Here is a 16,237-nt window from a genome sequence, read left to right on the forward strand (position 1 = left end):
TTCCCCCTCCCCTCCTTCCCCTCGGGCTCACAAGGATGGGTCAGTGGGGCATGGCCCTGTGGAGTGCAGAGTTTCCACTCACGCTCGGTGGCGTGATTTGCCCGTTTCACAGAAGACCCCGTTTGCCTCGCTCATTTTGATCCACATATTCATCTGTGCTACCGCAGCCCTGTCTGTGCGATGAGACACGGTCAGTGGGGAGAGGGAAGGGAATTGTCCATGCATGTTGACTTCGCCTACGCAAGCGAAAGACAAACTCTACTATTTCACGCGGAGACAGTGGGGGTGCTTGTCACCCCCTTTTTTTCCGTTTGTAAACGTCTGTATCAGTTGACAGACAAGGAGGACAAGTCGATGGCACGGCGCACATTTGGGACTAAGAGGTGCGGCAGTATTGCAATGGCGGACCACCTCATCCGAAAATGTGGTGTGGTCGGCGCTGAGCGCCGTTTCCATGGCAGACTCGACTTCACCACTGTCGTATTCGCGTTTCACGTCTCCTATTGCCCTCAGGTTTCTCTTCGTTGCTTCCTCCTTCTCCCATGCATCTTCTCTGTCCTCTGCAGAGCAGGTTTTCTCACAGCATCCGTGACAAAGGTCAACCATTGACACTTAGTTCCCTTTCCCCGGACCCCAATTCGCCTTTCCTTCCCTGCTTATTGTTGTGTTTTCCACATACCTTCACCCACCTGCTCCTCGGTTTTGATCCTCGTTTGCTTTCTTTGATATCTCTGCGGCTGCATCTGATCTTGTGGCTGTGTTCTTTTACATATTTTCTCGTGCCCCTTATCACGAGTGGTACCTTCCTCCTCCTCCTCCCTCCCCCCCCTCTTCCTTTTCCACTCATTTTTCTTGGGCCATCGAACTTGACCTTTGTTGTGGGAAGAAGTGGAGGAGTGAGGGGATCAGGAGGGGAGACGGTTTCTTTTGGTTCTTCCTCGTTTTCTGTGTCGATAAAAACGTTTTTTTTCCCCTTTCGGTTGCCGCCCACTGTTGTTGAGGAGTTTTGTTTTGGTTTCACATCTGTTCATCGCCTCCGTTTCCCTTCTGTCTATTTTTCTTTGTACCCTGTCGACCGGCACGGCCACACATCACACTTCTACATCAACGAGCGACGGGTTTCGAGTATTTTTTTTTAAACCTCCTACCCCCCCCCCCCACCTTTACCGCTACCACCATCGCCCGTCACAAGAAATTATATCGCACTCATTGCGCAAGTTCGCTGACAAAGGAGGCCACTGCCAAGGCGTTTGCCGACACCACCAATAACCTCAAAAAGGGAGGGTCCCGAAATCTCCGCCAGCTCCATGCCTAAGCACACCAGCAAGGTGGAGCGCATGTTGCTCACAGACCGCGGTGATCCGTCGGTGCCACCGCCGAACTGGGAGCCGCTGAGCACCTCTGCTCTCTTCGACGAGACAGGGAAAACGCGTCCGGACGTGGTGCGCACGCACTTCGCAAAAGAGGGAATACTGCACGAGGCGGATGTTCTGACAATTATCACCAAATGCGCCCTCATATGGAAGGATGAACCAAACGTGCTGTGTCTCGAGGACCCGGTGGTGATCGCAGGCGATATCCACGGTCAATTTTACGACTTAGTGAACCTCCTTTCCATCGGTGGCGATCCGTCTCAGCAGAAGTACATTTTTCTGGGCGACTACGTCGACCGTGGATGCTTCGGCGTCGAGGTGATTCTCCTGCTGATGTGCTACAAGATCCGCTACCCTACTACAATGATCATGCTCCGCGGCAACCATGAGACCCGCCACCTCACAGCCTATTTTAATTTCAAGCGCGAGGTGCTGTACAAGTACTCCATCGGTGTTTACAACGCCATGATGTCCGCCTTCGACTGCCTGCCACTTGCATGCCTCGTCAACGACCGATTCCTCTGCGTGCATGGAGGCCTATCACCGGAGCTAAAACAAATCTCTGACATTAGCGCGCTTCACCGCTTCCGCGAGCCGCCATCCTCGGGGCCGATGTGCGACCTTCTCTGGTCTGACCCACTGGACGAGAAAGAGGAGGATCCTGCGGCGCCGCAGCTCTTTATGGCTAATACGACCCGCGGCTGCTCCTATGTCTACAGCCATGCTGCCGCTTGCAACTTCCTGGAGGAGAATAATCTCATCACAATCATCCGCGGTCACGAGGCCCAGAACGAGGGCTACCACCTCTACAGGAAGACGAGTAAAGGATTTCCTGCGGTGATTTGCATCTTCTCCGCGCCGAACTACTGCGACACGTACGACAATCGGGCCGCCATCGTGATGTTGAACTGCAGTGTTATGAACATCCGCCAGTTCAACAGTAGCCCCCACCCTTACTACCTGCCCAACTTCATGAACGCCTTTACATGGTCATTGCCGTTTGTAGCGGAGAAAGTGCTCGACATTTGGACAAACGTACTCAAACTAATCGCCGTCAATGATGACCAGATTGCTTTAGACGTATCGGATGCAGTAGCGGCGACGGGTGGGGCAGTGACGGCCGTACCAGCCACCACAGTGAGCGGAGGGGGCGACGGCTGTGGCATATTGGACCAACGAGGTGAGAGCATTCGCACAAAGATCTTGGTGATGGGAAAGCTTTCTCGCATGTTTCGCACCTTACGTGAGGAAAACGAGGACATTGTGCGGCTCAAGGGACTGGCTGGTGGCGCCCTCCCCCAGGGCGCGCTGCAGTGTGGCCCACAACACGTCCAAGCGACCATTCAAGGCTTTGAGCAATCAAAGGAGATCGACTGTGTCAACGAGCGCTGGCCAGATTGCCCCATAGAGGAGGACTTGACACCCAAGTCGAATGTGGTGACCAATGCTCTCACTGGGAGTTTCCTCTAGCATCAAGAGTACGGGGGGTGCCCGCCGGTGCCTTGAACAGCGCTGCTGCAGTCCAGCAGGCACACGGAGACAGACACCACCAAAGTACACACGTGCGAACAGACACGTTCTGTAGTCTCCATCCAGCAAACTGTCGACACTTCCTTGTGCCTTCAGTCTCTACCCCACCCGAAGTTGATTCCCTATCGTGTTTGAAGACATTGTTTTTTATTTTTTTGTGTGTGTGTCTGTGGAGCTCCTCCGCCCCCTCTTTCCCCTCTCCTCCTCTCGATCTGTGAACCTCGCGCCAGTTTTTTTTTGCTCCACGCTCCACAGTGGCTGTGCTCTGTGCGGCCGCACCTGATGCGGTCTTCTGCTGGGTCCATGTATGGACCGACAAACATATGCGATTGTAGGCCAGTGTGTGTGTGTGTGTCTGTACACTCTGAATAGGCAGCGCTGAGCTTGGCACATCAACAGGCATGGGGATACATTAGCCGACGAACGCTTTTTGGTTAGGTCCTATACATGTACCCACACATATGGCGTTTGCGCCCGCCCACAGGGCGAATGCCTGTCCCTCTCAATAGTGATGTGAGCTGTCAGGGTGTGCGTGCCACCCACCCTTTTAGAGTGTCAGCAAGTGTCTGCAGCTCCCTCTATTCACTTTGGCTGTGCAGTTTGGATGTCAGCAGACAGATTCGGGCTTCAGCTCTGACGCTGAGGCTTGCGGCCGCGGTAGCTGGCTGTAGCAACTCACTACAGCTCGTGACAATTATTCGACAAAAAATCGTGTGCAATAGCTGTTGTATCCTCTATTCGGGTGTTGTGGTGGTGATAACAGGCTTGTTCGTTCATCACGGGCGCCAAGCTTTTCTTTTCCCTCACCCCGCCCTCGCTAATCACCCCTACTTGTTGTGAGGGAAGGTGCCCTTATTTTTGCGCCGTGGCCTACCTGCTACCCGAGGTTTGCAGCTCCCTCGAAACTCCAAACACACTTCCTTGGAGGCAATGATGTTGCGCAACGATGCGATGCCACCCAGGTCACTGGTGACATATGGACTTTCACCACTGAATAAGAATCGCCGCCTCCGCCTCTGCCTCTGCCACCGCCGCCCCCTCTCCCGTCGCTTGTCCCCTCATCCCCTGCGCGACAGACGTCGCCGCCTCTACCATCGAGGAGGTCGCTGGCCGCGGACTGTGTGGATCATGAGGCGCAGTCCGCCTATACGCACGTCTGGCGGTGATGACATAGCACACGCCCCCAGAGGGTGGTGAGGTGATCTCGTCAGATGCGTGGCCCGTTTTGGCGACAGGGACGGCTCGTGCCCTCCTCCTTCCCCCCCCCCCCTCCTCGTTCAAGGGAGGAGGGGGCGATTTTGCTGCGCTGCGGTTGGGGGTAGGTGACATGGGGTGCGTATGATGATGCGAATGTCGGTATGCGCTTATGCTTTTATCGCTAGACGTCTCTTGGTGAGACTCACACGGGGAGCAGTGAAGTGACTATGATAAAACGACAACGAACAAAACAAAAAAACAAACGAAGGAAGAATCATTTGAGGCTTCGTCTGCTCTTCCCTGTTTCTCCGTATCCGTCACCTCGAAGTCCACGCGCTCTCACACTGTGCTTCCTCTCCATCGATGCTGCTCTGCTGTGATCTTTTTTTTTTTTTTGCGTGTGTGCGTGCATTTCGCTCACGCCACAACGACGTCGTTACTCTGCTGATCGCTTGCATCCATGGCGGCTTCTGGGTGTGCATCAACGATTGGGTGCATTGTCCCCCTTCTTGATGCCGCTTTCTTTAGTTCTCTTTCCGTAAAGAGTAGCATGATAGCATGCCCGGTACGCGCCCAGTTGAGGCAGTGTCCAAGGCACTGCGTCGCCGCGCTCAGCTGCAGCGGTGGCAGCACCAGTCGGAGAGGATACGTCCAGCACGCTCCACGAGGATGACTGGTGCCACGAGTTCCACAGGGGCTAGCGATGCGCTCAGTCAGCATAATGAGGTGAAGTCGGGCTCGTCTTCTGCGCTGTCTTCCAATCAGGGGAGCTCTGCTCTGCATGTCGACGGAACTCTTTGGCGAGCGTATCAGCTGCGAGATACAGCGCAGTCATCTTCCCCACTGCAGCGTCGCCTTGTGCAATACTTGCACGCCTCCACGTCCAAGGCGGAGTCAGCAGAGGCTTTTTTGCTTCTCGCTCGCACTCACCGGGAGGCGCTGACGCCATCCACCGTCGCGGCTTTTACCAGCACAATGCTGCGCCACAACGTGGCTGCTCAAATGGGCCTGCAAACATACGAGGCAGCACTTGCGGATGCGGCCGTAGCCGCGGAGGGAAGTCGGTGGGGCCATGTTGACGCGGCAGAGGCGCGTGCGTTCGTTCTTTACCAGGCACGCCGGCTGGAGCGGTACGCAGTAAAGGGTACCTGTTTTCAAGAGCAGCTTGGATTGACATTGGAGGGCGCTGACAATTCTGTGGTGGTCCTCACCCAGCACCAAATACGCAAAAACGTTGCCTCCTCGGGTGCGCTGCCTGTGTCATGCGATGTCCTTGCGGAGCTTATTCACCTTGACGTGTCGTGGTCCACCGCACTGCAAGTGTACAGGTACGCCAAGGAGCTCACACACGTTGACCCACCTGCGGACATGACCACACGCTTGATGGGGCTCATGACGGGCTACAAGACGAATGCACTGGGCTCACGTCCTTGGGAGATGGCGCTGGAGTTGTACGACGGGCTGCTGGAAAGCGGGTACGATGTACCCCTGGATGCCCACACGTCCGCGTTGGATGCTCTGTGGCGCAGTGGGGAGAGCTTCGTGAAACCGCATCACTCACTGTCACCGGCTGATCGCGACTGCTTGTGGAATGCACTGGTGCGCATCCGCGAGCGTGTGTCAGACGCCCAGGTCACGGGCGACGCCGGATGCCGTTTTACCGAGGCGCTCATCAAGGCCGCGGGCGCGGCAGGTCGATGGGAGGCCGCGGTGCAGCTGCTCACTGACATGGACGTTACATTAGCCACCACGTCATATCGTCTCTTGGTCCCTACCGCGGAGTCTTTCCTTTTTACAATGGCATCGTGCAACGCTGCGCAGAACGCCGCCCACGCCAGCGCCCTCTACGAGTCTTTCAGCGCACTGTACACGTTGCGCAGCGCGCACCCTGAGGCCCTACTGGCGTACTTGCAGTCCCTTCGACATGTGGAGCAGTTGTCCGCACAAATCGGGCCGCAGGTGGAGGCACTCGTGATGGATGGAAAAGGACTGGATCGACCGTGCTGTTTAGTATGCCTGCAGCTCCTGTCGAGTCAACGTGTACACACGCGGCAGGTGGAGAAGTGGAAGATAGCGCAGCAGCTACTGCGGATGTACGACAGTAACCCGTGGCCACAGCAGCCGCAGGTGCGGAAGGCAGAGCTGCAGACGGTCTTCCGCTGCTGTCACCTTATCGCCGCAGCCGTGGCTAGCAACTCGAAACTGTCAACTGCTGCTGGTGCTGCGGCTTCATGTCCGTTACTCACAGAATGGCGCGCTTATCTGGAATCGGTGTTTGGGCGCGACTCCCCCGAGGTCCAGTGGCTTGAGGATACCGAGGTCTACTCACTTCTTACCACTCACAGCTGGGAGCACGCCCTCTCTATTTATCGGCGACAGGTGACGCAGCGTCCGCCAGCCCGCGTGACAGATCTTCCCATCCCACTGCGCCAAGTGCGACACATGCTCGCGCAAACATTGCTGCGCTGCGCTTGTCCTGCCACTGCCGGGGCGGCGGCAGCGACAGAGGAGAAATTTCTCTTGGATGAGGATGAGGAGGCACAGGAGCGCGCGAAGACGATCGACTTGTTGGCATTCGCCATCCGCACCGTCCGGGAGGCTTATGCGGGAACCGGTGACACCGTACCTCACAGCGTAATTGCAGAGCTTCTGCTTCACCAGGCGTTGCACGCACCATGTGTACGTGAGCGGCAGCAGTTCGCGCTGGATGCCATGCGAGAATTGTCGCGTGGTTTGTCCAGTACTGTGACCCCGCGGCTTATTGACATGGTCGCGCAGGCTCTCTCACTCACGGAGGAGCATGTGCACAGCGTGCTCATTGACGGAAGCGCGCAGCTGCGTGCAAAAGCGTTACAACGAGACGGGCAGCGGCGGTTACGTGCAAGTGGCTGCCTCGAGAGCATTTTCGTCTGACAGCGACTGTTCGACCAGCGCATGCTTTTTTCGTTCAACGCATTCTGCTGCGCTTTTAAACCCCCCTCCCCCTTTTTTTGGACTTGAGAGGGTCGTCGTGAGTTGCTGAAGGTCCTCGAGGGGGGGGGGAGGCTGTGGGGCGGGAACCTACGCCTGGATTCAAGTGGACCCTCTCTGCCGCCGCTGCGGACTCTACTGCAGGAGAGATTTCCTTTTTTTGATTATTTTTTCTGCACTTGATCGCGGTCCCCGACGCATATTTTTCTGGGTTCCTCACAGGTGCCAGCTCCAGCCCCTGTATGCGGCCGTAAGGCTGACCCCCAGCCCTTGCGACTTCTGTCGACTAACGCGCGCTTTCTCACCATGCCTCTGAATGGCTTCTCTAGTCGACCTACTATCTAAGCATTGGCGGGGGAGATGGGGGGGAGAAGAGTGATAATGTCGGGTCAGCGCAACTCTTGCTTCGAGCGTCCTCTGCTGATGAGGGTCTCTCAACACGCGAATTCGGCCTCTCTGGTGACTACCTTTAAGCCTGTGCGCTCCTGTGATCCTAGTCGCTCTCCCCCCTCCCCCCCCCTCGTCTCTGTGGCCGTGAAGGGGGTAGCAGATGTCTTCTTCTGGGCTTTCCTCACTGGCCAAATGCAGTTTGAGCTCCAGTAAGGGTTGAGGGGGTGATGCTGCCGACACAGAATGGGTAAGTTCAAAGCAGATGCTGACTGTTGGTATCCGGGCGAGGTGTGCTTCCACTCCAAGCCACTAGCGCCGTGTATCACTCTTTTGACCTTTCGCGGTGCGCTTTTGGGATTGCTTGAGAGCTGCTGCTACGCAACAGCGGCTTGCCGTACTCCTGGAGAGGCACCGTCACGTGCGCGAAGGGTTCCTGTCTCGGGGAGGGGGGAGGGAGGGTCACACCGCTTGTTCATTGGCAGTTTCATTGGGCATGTAGGTGGACTTGTGGTGAAAAGTACGTCTGGGCCAAGGAGGCGCTTGTGGGGCTTCCCCACGGCGGAAGAGGCACCCGGTCACCCACGCACTCCATCGTACTGTGGTACCAAAATCGACGTGCGGTGCGAACTTGATAGTCGTGGCTCGCCGCGTGTCCGTCGAATGCATCCTCACGACTACACCTCAGTTCCCTAACGGGCCCCCTCTCCGTGTTCACACTGCCAAAGATAGTGAGGGCATGTGTCCCACGGTAAAGGAGTCCACGACAAGCTCACTGTATGATGCTACAGCTGTTTCACACACACACACACACACACACTCGGGTAAACACACCGAAGCAAAGCGGCTGAGGAATTCGTGCAGCACAGGACAGAGGAGGCTCAGCTGGCTAACGAACAAGTGGATGCGCTACGGGGCGTGCAGGGATGGGTGGGCTTCGAGCTGATGAGGGGACGATGGCAGTGCTGCGTGCGCAAGTAAGAGTCTTGGCCGCCAACGACGATCTCTAAGGTCGCTCTTGTTTCTTCACCCTGCTTCGATGAAAGGTTTTTTTTTCGAGGAATCTGAAGAAAAAAACGGTATTTATTTTCGAGCAAATGGGCAAACACCTCGGCTTCTCCTCGTGGCATCGGGTGAGAGGAGGGGAGGTACTGTGGCCAACCAACGTCTTTCGGGGTGTGGGCGTGTGAATCAATAGCCACAGTCGTTTGGCGTCACTAAACTTGCTCTTCAAGCGTTACGAAATCATTGACTAGAGTCTCCTGCGGCGCCCGGTTCAGTGTGCGCTTCTTGTGCGTATAATATTCGTGTTGAATACCACCGCGATGCGCTGCGGTCTCAGCTTTCCACCGCTCCGCTCTCCCCCCCCCCTCTCCTCGCCTATAGCTGCTCTTGGGGGAGGGGTTCATGTGCTTGACACGCAAGCGCAGAACCGCCACGTGTAGCACGCGGCACCCCAAAGGAAGGTTCTGTGGGCGGTCTTGAAAGAGAGCAGAACTTAATAGCAGACGAATGAAGAAGGAAAGAAGGAAAAAAAAAGGGGTGGGGCGCATGCGTGTCTGTCTTGAAGTGGTCTCCCCATCATTTTGTCTTGGGCTGCACCTGTCACGCATTCGATGTGGCAAGACCTTTCCTCTCCTTCTTCTTACTCCGCATATCCCTCTCCTGTTGCTTTGCTGCCCATCCACACATCACCTGACTCCGTTGCTACCACTACTCTTGCTGACTCCCCCCCTCCCCTTCGACACACACACACACACACACACATGCGCGCACACGCATTTCACTCATATTTGCGATCCGCGCAGATTGAGCAAATCTTCTTCTTCTCCGATCTCTTCCTGTACCCCACCTCCTCCTTTTTACCCCCTCCCCCCACAGGCGCACGTTTACATAGTTTTGAACGTCTGACCCATTTATTTGATCTCAAGGCGAGAAGGCAATCTATTCCCCCAATTGGGCTCGTGTTTTATCCTTCGCTGACGCGACACCTTTCCCCTCATCTATACACATTGCCACATATCAGAACAGTATACATCTGTATATATTTTTCCATCACGAGCAAAAATGGTCACCACCGTCCATGTGGAAATCCCGCGCGAGCGCATCATGAGGGACAACTATATGCAGGATGACTTTCTGCTCAACCAATTCCACGGTGTCAATGATAATCCGCAGGAGGACGGCCTGCCACTCCGCCAGTGGATTCTACGCGAGGTCCATGAGTCCCTTGTAAAGGACCCGAAGAAGTCCGAGATTGTGGTGAAGCTCAAGTCGGACAAGAGTTCTCGCACCGAGTTTGCCGTGGTGATTGCCGGCGAATACATCCCCAATTACCTCCAGCAGAGCTGAAAGGCAGCAATCGGCCCTGGACCGGCAGTGAAACAAATGACGTGAAAAGGCAAAGGGTGGTGGGCGGGGGACGAGTGGGGAGGGGTTGCAACAAGCCCCCATGTCTTCGCGATGAACGTCTGTAGCGAGGCGGCACTGCACCACAAAACTGCGCGCACTTCGCTCAGCCCTCCGCTGCTACACGGATAATGTGTTGTGGTGGACGCCCCTTAGTGGAGGGGGACAACCATGTTCGCTTGTTTCTGGATGCAGGGTTGTCTTGGTGTTGAACACTGCTTGGGATACCTTTGAAGTCCATCCCTGTGGACATGTCAAACTATCTGAAGGACAGAAAAACGCAAAAAGGTCGCCCCCTCGGGTGCTGCTGTCACGGCGCCTTCTTGATCCTCTCTCTCTCTTTCTCTGTGACCTGTTTACGATCAAGGGTATGTGTCTTGAATGTACTTTGCATAGGCCACAGTGCTACTGTAGTTCAAACAAATGGCAGTGTTACTGCCTTTTGTTGCGCAGCGGCGTGTGTTGGCTGCAGTCTCGCTTTGGGGCATCTGCTTTCTCTCCCCGTTGCGCACCCCTGCTTGTGTGAAAAAAATGAGGGTATCGGGTTGAGCCTCAGACCGGTCTTACGTCCCCCCCCCCTCCCCCACTCCTCGTCTTTGTAGTCTTTTTTTTCCCCTTTCCCCTTTCCCTCGTTCCCGTCGCCGTCAAGAATGCTTGCTACCTGGTCTGCCCTGGTCCGCCTGTTTTCGCTTCCTTTCACATTATTCACGGTTGTCTTGATGTTCGTTGCCGCATCTGCAACTCTTGCCGCGTGGGTCTTTTTTTCTATTATGACAACGTTTGTTTCCCCCCCCCTCCGTCCGTCCCTCTCTACGAGGGATATTTTTATTTTATTTTTTTTTTTGCGTGTGTGATGTATGTTCGAATGCGAGCGGTTTTCTAAGGCGAACACAAACTCACACACAAACGCGGGAAGGGGTGAAACATGTAAGTAATGAGCGTTTTTCTATCAATCCTGCAGTCTTCGTGCAGGGTGAGGGTGCACGTCTCTTGTCGGACTTCCGATTCATGAAATCCTGCAGCTTTCTGTCTCGCCCTCGCGCTATACCACTGCGTTCTCCCCTAGTAACTGACTCTTTTTTTTTTCTGACACTATCCGTTTCCCGCGATGGTGGCTGCACACCGGCTTGTCTGTCTGTCTGTCTGTCTGGGTACGCGTGCCGGTGTGTGAGTGCACGGCAACGTTGCGATGCCTCTCTCGACAAGATATATCGGATGCTTGTTTACTTGGTATGGGGTACCTTCAAGCGTTTTATCTGTATACACATCGAGAAAAGCTCCACATGTTACACATACACACACACACACACACACACAGGCACTCTTTTTTTTTTCGCACTTGTTTTTTTCTTCCACATTTCCCTTTTCCGACCTTTATCGAGTTTCGCTCTCTGCCACTCCCGCACAATCATTGGTGACAGCCCAGTGAGGAGGATCGGTGTGCTAAGTTGAAGGCACGCAGTACGCGGTGGCACCTCCATATGCACATGATGGAAAATGCGAAGAAAGCAGAAGGCGCGCATCTATCCAGTGCAGTGGCGAAGGACAAGCAATACAGCGGGACCCGGTAGCGCTGCATTCGCCGATGTGAAGGCGCTACCGTTTAAAGTGACTCTCTCCCCTCATTCACTCCAACTGACTGACGCAATGCCTTCAGGGCTTTATGAGCTCGCTGTCATCAGAAACATCTTTCTTGCACAACCCACCATTTCCTCTTTTCTCTTCCTCCGCGTACCCCATAATCATCCCACCCTATTCTTTGCACGAGCGTTTATTCAAGGACCACACGCTGCCCCCCCCCCCCCCCCACGCACACACACACACGCAAAATCTACTGAGTCCGTGTACTTGCAAACCCTGCGGCAGTTGTGTTTTTGCTCTTGTCCGCTTAAATCTGGATGCTAGTGACCTGACGTGGTGCCCTCAATCCAACAATGTCTTCACACACTGCCGACCTCGCATACCAGGATGAACCACACTGGCTGATGTGCCTGCGTGAGTACTGCATTCCTGCAGTTGTGTTCGTCGCTATGCTGTACTATCTTATGGTCCATGTCTGTATGCCGATGCGACGCCTCAAGGGACTGACCCGTGAATTTTGCGAAGAGAAGACGAGCGCACAAGACGATAGTGGAGTGGCTAATGGTGATGATCGTACATCGACACCCATGTCAAGGGCGAAGAAACAGATGTAGGATGCTCACCTGTGATTCGGGGCGACTGGTGCGGCCTTCACCATTGCGCTGTACTTTTTCCGTACAGGAAAAGGGAAGCAGCGCTGGCATACGAATTTGTGAGAGGCTGTGCGTCGATGTGGTGATGTGTAGAGCAGGATGTAAGCGCATCTCACCTCTCGTTATCTTTGCTTTCCTCTCTTAGCGTCCCCTGCTGGTTCTGATTCCTTGTGGCTCACGTACTCACCTCCTTGCCGTGGTTTGTGCACGAGGGGCTGCGGCGCCGCCTTTCTCATCACAGCCTCCGTTATGCGACAAAAACGAGAGAACTCACGCGCCTGCAAGCTGGGGAAAAAGACGAAGGCGTATGATCAGAGAAGTGCACCAGGGAGCGCCATGTAGAGGTGTGGGCGCATGTCCCTCTGCACACGAGCCCTTCCGTGCGTGGACGTCACACGTGTGTGTCGCTTCTTCTAGTGTGTAGCTCTTCCTTCGCTGCGCTGTGCCTTTTGTCTCCTCCTTATTTTATCTGGCCTGCAACGGATGACAGCACGTCACGAAATCTGTTCCATCACTTAGACGTCTAAAGGTTTTCTGTATCGAGGGGAGTGCCTCTCGGTGTTGGTATCGCACTCAGGGCTCCTTCCGAGTACATGCAGGCGTCTCCCTCTTTGTGCCAGGCGCAAGGGACGTTCGACGGGCTAATTTCCCCTGCCATTTGTTTTTGGTAGTGACTCTGCCAGTGGGCGGATGCACTTTGGCAGCGGTCGCCAGAAAGCGAGCTGCTCTCTTTTGTTTTGTGCGTGCGTCTGAGGGACGGCACATGAACTTACTCGCCAGCGGCCCTCTCTGTGCGATGCACACATGCCCGTTTTTTCCATCACACCTTACATCAACACGGTGGTCTGGCTCTCTATCCCCCCTCCCCCCTTTTTCCCCACCGAAACGTACCCCCTATCCCCCTCCCATTAAAAAATGGACGCCATGTCTCAGCTGTGTCACCGAGCGTGCACGCTCCACACTGGCACACACATCCTCTGTCTCGCCGACGTCTTAAGCGTCTCTATAGACGCACCTGTGTACGCTAGTAACCGCTCAATCGCTTGCGACTCCGCCTTCTCTTCTTTTTCCCGTCCGATCGAAATGTGTAGTTTGGAATCCCTTTCAAAGATGGCTGAAGAACAGGCAAAGCCCATCCGTGTGTGCGTGCTGGCCTGCTCCTATGAGGGCTCAGACAGCGAGCTGAAGGAGTACGAAGGAAACTTGATACAGACACCACAAAACTTTTTCGACTCCACAGATGAGCGATACACGTTTCACCTCGAGTTGATCAAGAAAGCGACGGCATACCGACAGATACGACAGCTTGTCATGTCTGGCAAGTATGACGTCTTCTACAACCAGTGCGATGGTGCCAAGGATGAGGACCGTGCGGGTGTTGAGGTGGTGGAGGCCCTGGAGGAGTTCAGGGTGCCGCACACCGGGGCCATTGCCAAATACTACGAGATGTCGAAACCGGATATGAAGCTAGTGGCACACTATTACAACATCGCCACCACCAACTATGCTGTGCTGGGCCCTGGTGACGACATCGAGAGTCTGTGTACTGGTCTGCAGTTTCCTTGTATCATCAAGCATATCTCTGGCTACAGCAGTGTCGGAATGGACAAGAGCTGCAAAGTGTACAACATGGCTCAGCTGGTGGATCGAGCGACGCGCTTTATGGCAGAATATCAGTTTGCACTGGTGGAGGAGTTTGTGAGTGGCGATGAGGCGACGATCCTCGCCTGTAACGATTCTACCCAGCCGGAAGGAGTGCGTGTTTTCCAGCCCGTACAAGTCGCCTTTCCCGATGGCGAAGACTTCAAACACTTTCAATTGAAGTGGGCATCGTACGAGGGGATGGAGTGGACGCAGGTCTCAGAGAAGGACCCAGCGATAAAGGACATGATCGGCATCGCCCGCACAGCATTTAAGCGCATGATGGGTGGCATCGGTTACGGCCGCATCGACGTTCGCATCGACCGCCAGCACGACAATAAAGTGTTTTTCCTAGAGATCAACCCCAACTGCGGCATCATGTATCCCTACGGTCAGGAGGGATCGGCGGATTGGATTTTGCGGCTCAACAAAGGCTTCCAGCAGCGTGAATTTGCGATGCTGCAGATTCGTGAGGCAATCGCCCGGTCTCAGCGAGAGCGCCTCTTGTACATTCGTCACTTTGATCCAGTGCGAGGGTATCACCTGCGCGCGAAGGAGGACATCAGCGTTGGGACGATTGTCTTCCAAGACGAATGCCGCCCTGTGCGGCTGTGCACAAAACCGTATGTGCTTGAGACCTTTTCAAAAGAGGACTACACCGATTTTCAGCACAATGCCTGGCCTGTCGGGCGTGATGGTCACTACTACGCTTTGTGGGACCGTGACCCGGCGCAGTGGCGTTCCTTCAACCACTCTTGTTCCCCCAATATGTCGTTCGCCCCGACGCGGTCTCTTAACGTCGTGGCGCTGCGCAACATTCCCAAGGGCGAGGAGCTCACCATGGACTACCGTCAGTTTATGGACTCAACCATGCCAGGATTTCAGTGCAACTGCGGCACCGAAAAGTGCGAAGGATTCGTGACTCCAGGCTCCCTCGTCAACTCGCCAAAGGTCCAGATCGCAATGGAGCCTACGGTTGCACTCCATCACAACCTCGCCGCAAAGCTAAACCCCATCTAAACGCCCTTTTGCAACCTCGAAGAAGCTTTTTTGTTTGCTTCTTTGATTTTTCTGCATACACATATGCCCTCTCTCCCTCCCCCCAAACACGCACACAGGTACACGTGTGCGTATAGACATCTACGAATTTTATTGTGCTGCTCCCGTCTTTGTTTTTCACCCATCAGCTTGTCCGTGCGCACGAAACTTTTTTTTTCTTCAGTATACCCCCCCCCCCCCGCGCTCCCTTTATACAGATGTGCTCTCGTCTCTCGGTGCGGTTTCCACCCACCGCCTATGTGGTGGACGTGTGCCGCCTGCGTCACCCTCCTCCCCTTTTTTTTGCACAGTAAACATCTTTTCGATTTTCGTGCACTTCAGTTGAATTCGGGGCTAGGCACCTTTGTGTGTGCGTGTGTGTGGCTGTCGTTTATGTGTGAACGATTTTGCGCCTCCAAAAGTATATATATATATATTTATATGTACACATACATATCCACGTATTTTTCTGGGGGTCTTTTTGTCTGGCGGACTGTGTGTCTGTGCCCGTATATGCGCGCACGTATGGATTGTTGGGAGGGGGGGGAAGGGGGAGATGACGCGCCAGCGGGGTCGCGGGTGAGGGACCCGACAATGCAGAGCATAGAAATTATAGAGAACGATTCAAGAGAAGGCCACAAAGCACTCTGTACACATACCGGCAAACGCGCACTCATGCAGCAGATGGGAATGAGTGGTTTGAGGCGAATAAGGCATGCGTCGTCAGCGTCTTTCTTAGCTTCTTGGCGGAGCTGTATCGCACAGTGTGCACGTTCCCGCGGACATGACAGACGCGTGGATGGCCCATGTCGCTCATTCTCCTTATCAATCGGACCCCCCTTCCTCAAATCCGCGTCTTGCGTCTAATCCGTGAGAAGGAAGCGGTCTGGGATTTGTTGTGCTGCAGTAAAGTCTATTGAAGAGAGAGGGGGGGGGGGCGGAGGATCACAGCGAGCCGTTGGTGTCCGGTTCTCAGGCTTAGAGAGAAGATTTATACATGAGTGAAAAACGGAGCTAGCGTGATGTGCCGCAGCCGCTTTTCCTCTGGATCACGACTCTGCTGAAAGGGTCGGTATCGCTCATGTGCATCGGTCAAGCCTATACGGCACCTCGCTCAGTAGGTAGTGGTGTACTGCGTCGGCTGGGAGTGTGGTGGCCGAAGAAGTCATAGAGGAGGCTGGCGCCCTCTCGTAGGTTCATGTGAACACACACATCAACTTTTTATCGTGTTGAAGGTGAGAGGAGTGCCATTTTCTTATATCCGATCATGCGCACATCGGGTCCACATATTATCAAAAGAAAAGGAAAGAAACACTGTTCATTCAACATTTATCCGAAGAACCGTCCACGGTGTGCTCAGTAGCGCACACCATCTCCCTCATACGCGTAAAATGCCACTGTCTCCGGGCATGGAGTCCCCCTAGTGAAGGTAACAGCAATAGAGAGAAGAAATGGGGG

At 54.7% G+C, this 16,237-nt stretch overlaps 5 protein-coding genes across 5 annotated transcripts; all 5 read left to right on the top strand.

Moving 5' to 3' along the window:
* Positions 1–1,307: 1,307 nt before the first annotated feature.
* Positions 1,308–2,843, top strand: JKF63_04309 (uncharacterized protein; the record flags this gene model as incomplete). Its single annotated transcript, XM_067900295.1, has 1 exon — positions 1,308–2,843. The coding sequence occupies one exon, from the start codon at positions 1,308–1,310 to the stop codon at positions 2,841–2,843; it is 1,536 nt and encodes a 511-aa protein (XP_067756479.1).
* A 1,926-nt stretch (positions 2,844–4,769) lies between these two features.
* On the top strand, positions 4,770–7,013 carry JKF63_04310 (uncharacterized protein; the record flags this gene model as incomplete). The annotated part of the gene is made up of 1 exon (XM_067900296.1): positions 4,770–7,013. The coding sequence occupies one exon, from the start codon at positions 4,770–4,772 to the stop codon at positions 7,011–7,013; it is 2,244 nt and encodes a 747-aa protein (XP_067756480.1).
* Positions 7,014–9,524: 2,511 nt separating this feature from the next.
* JKF63_04311 (uncharacterized protein) lies at positions 9,525–9,809 on the top strand (the record flags this gene model as incomplete). Its single annotated transcript, XM_067900297.1, has 1 exon — positions 9,525–9,809. One exon carries the CDS (start codon positions 9,525–9,527, stop codon positions 9,807–9,809), a length of 285 nt encoding a protein of 94 aa, XP_067756481.1.
* Positions 9,810–11,800: 1,991 nt separating this feature from the next.
* On the top strand, positions 11,801–12,061 carry JKF63_04312 (uncharacterized protein; the record flags this gene model as incomplete). Its single annotated transcript, XM_067900298.1, has 1 exon — positions 11,801–12,061. The coding sequence occupies one exon, from the start codon at positions 11,801–11,803 to the stop codon at positions 12,059–12,061; it is 261 nt and encodes an 86-aa protein (XP_067756482.1).
* Positions 12,062–13,210: 1,149 nt separating this feature from the next.
* On the top strand, positions 13,211–14,761 carry JKF63_04313 (uncharacterized protein; the record flags this gene model as incomplete). The annotated part of the gene is made up of 1 exon (XM_067900299.1): positions 13,211–14,761. The coding sequence occupies one exon, from the start codon at positions 13,211–13,213 to the stop codon at positions 14,759–14,761; it is 1,551 nt and encodes a 516-aa protein (XP_067756483.1).
* Between the last annotated feature and the right edge of the window lie 1,476 nt (positions 14,762–16,237).

The sequence above is a fragment of the Porcisia hertigi genome, chromosome 26 (assembly GCF_017918235.1).
Source record: "Porcisia hertigi strain C119 chromosome 26, whole genome shotgun sequence".
Taxonomy (NCBI): Eukaryota; Euglenozoa; class Kinetoplastea; order Trypanosomatida; family Trypanosomatidae; genus Porcisia; species Porcisia hertigi.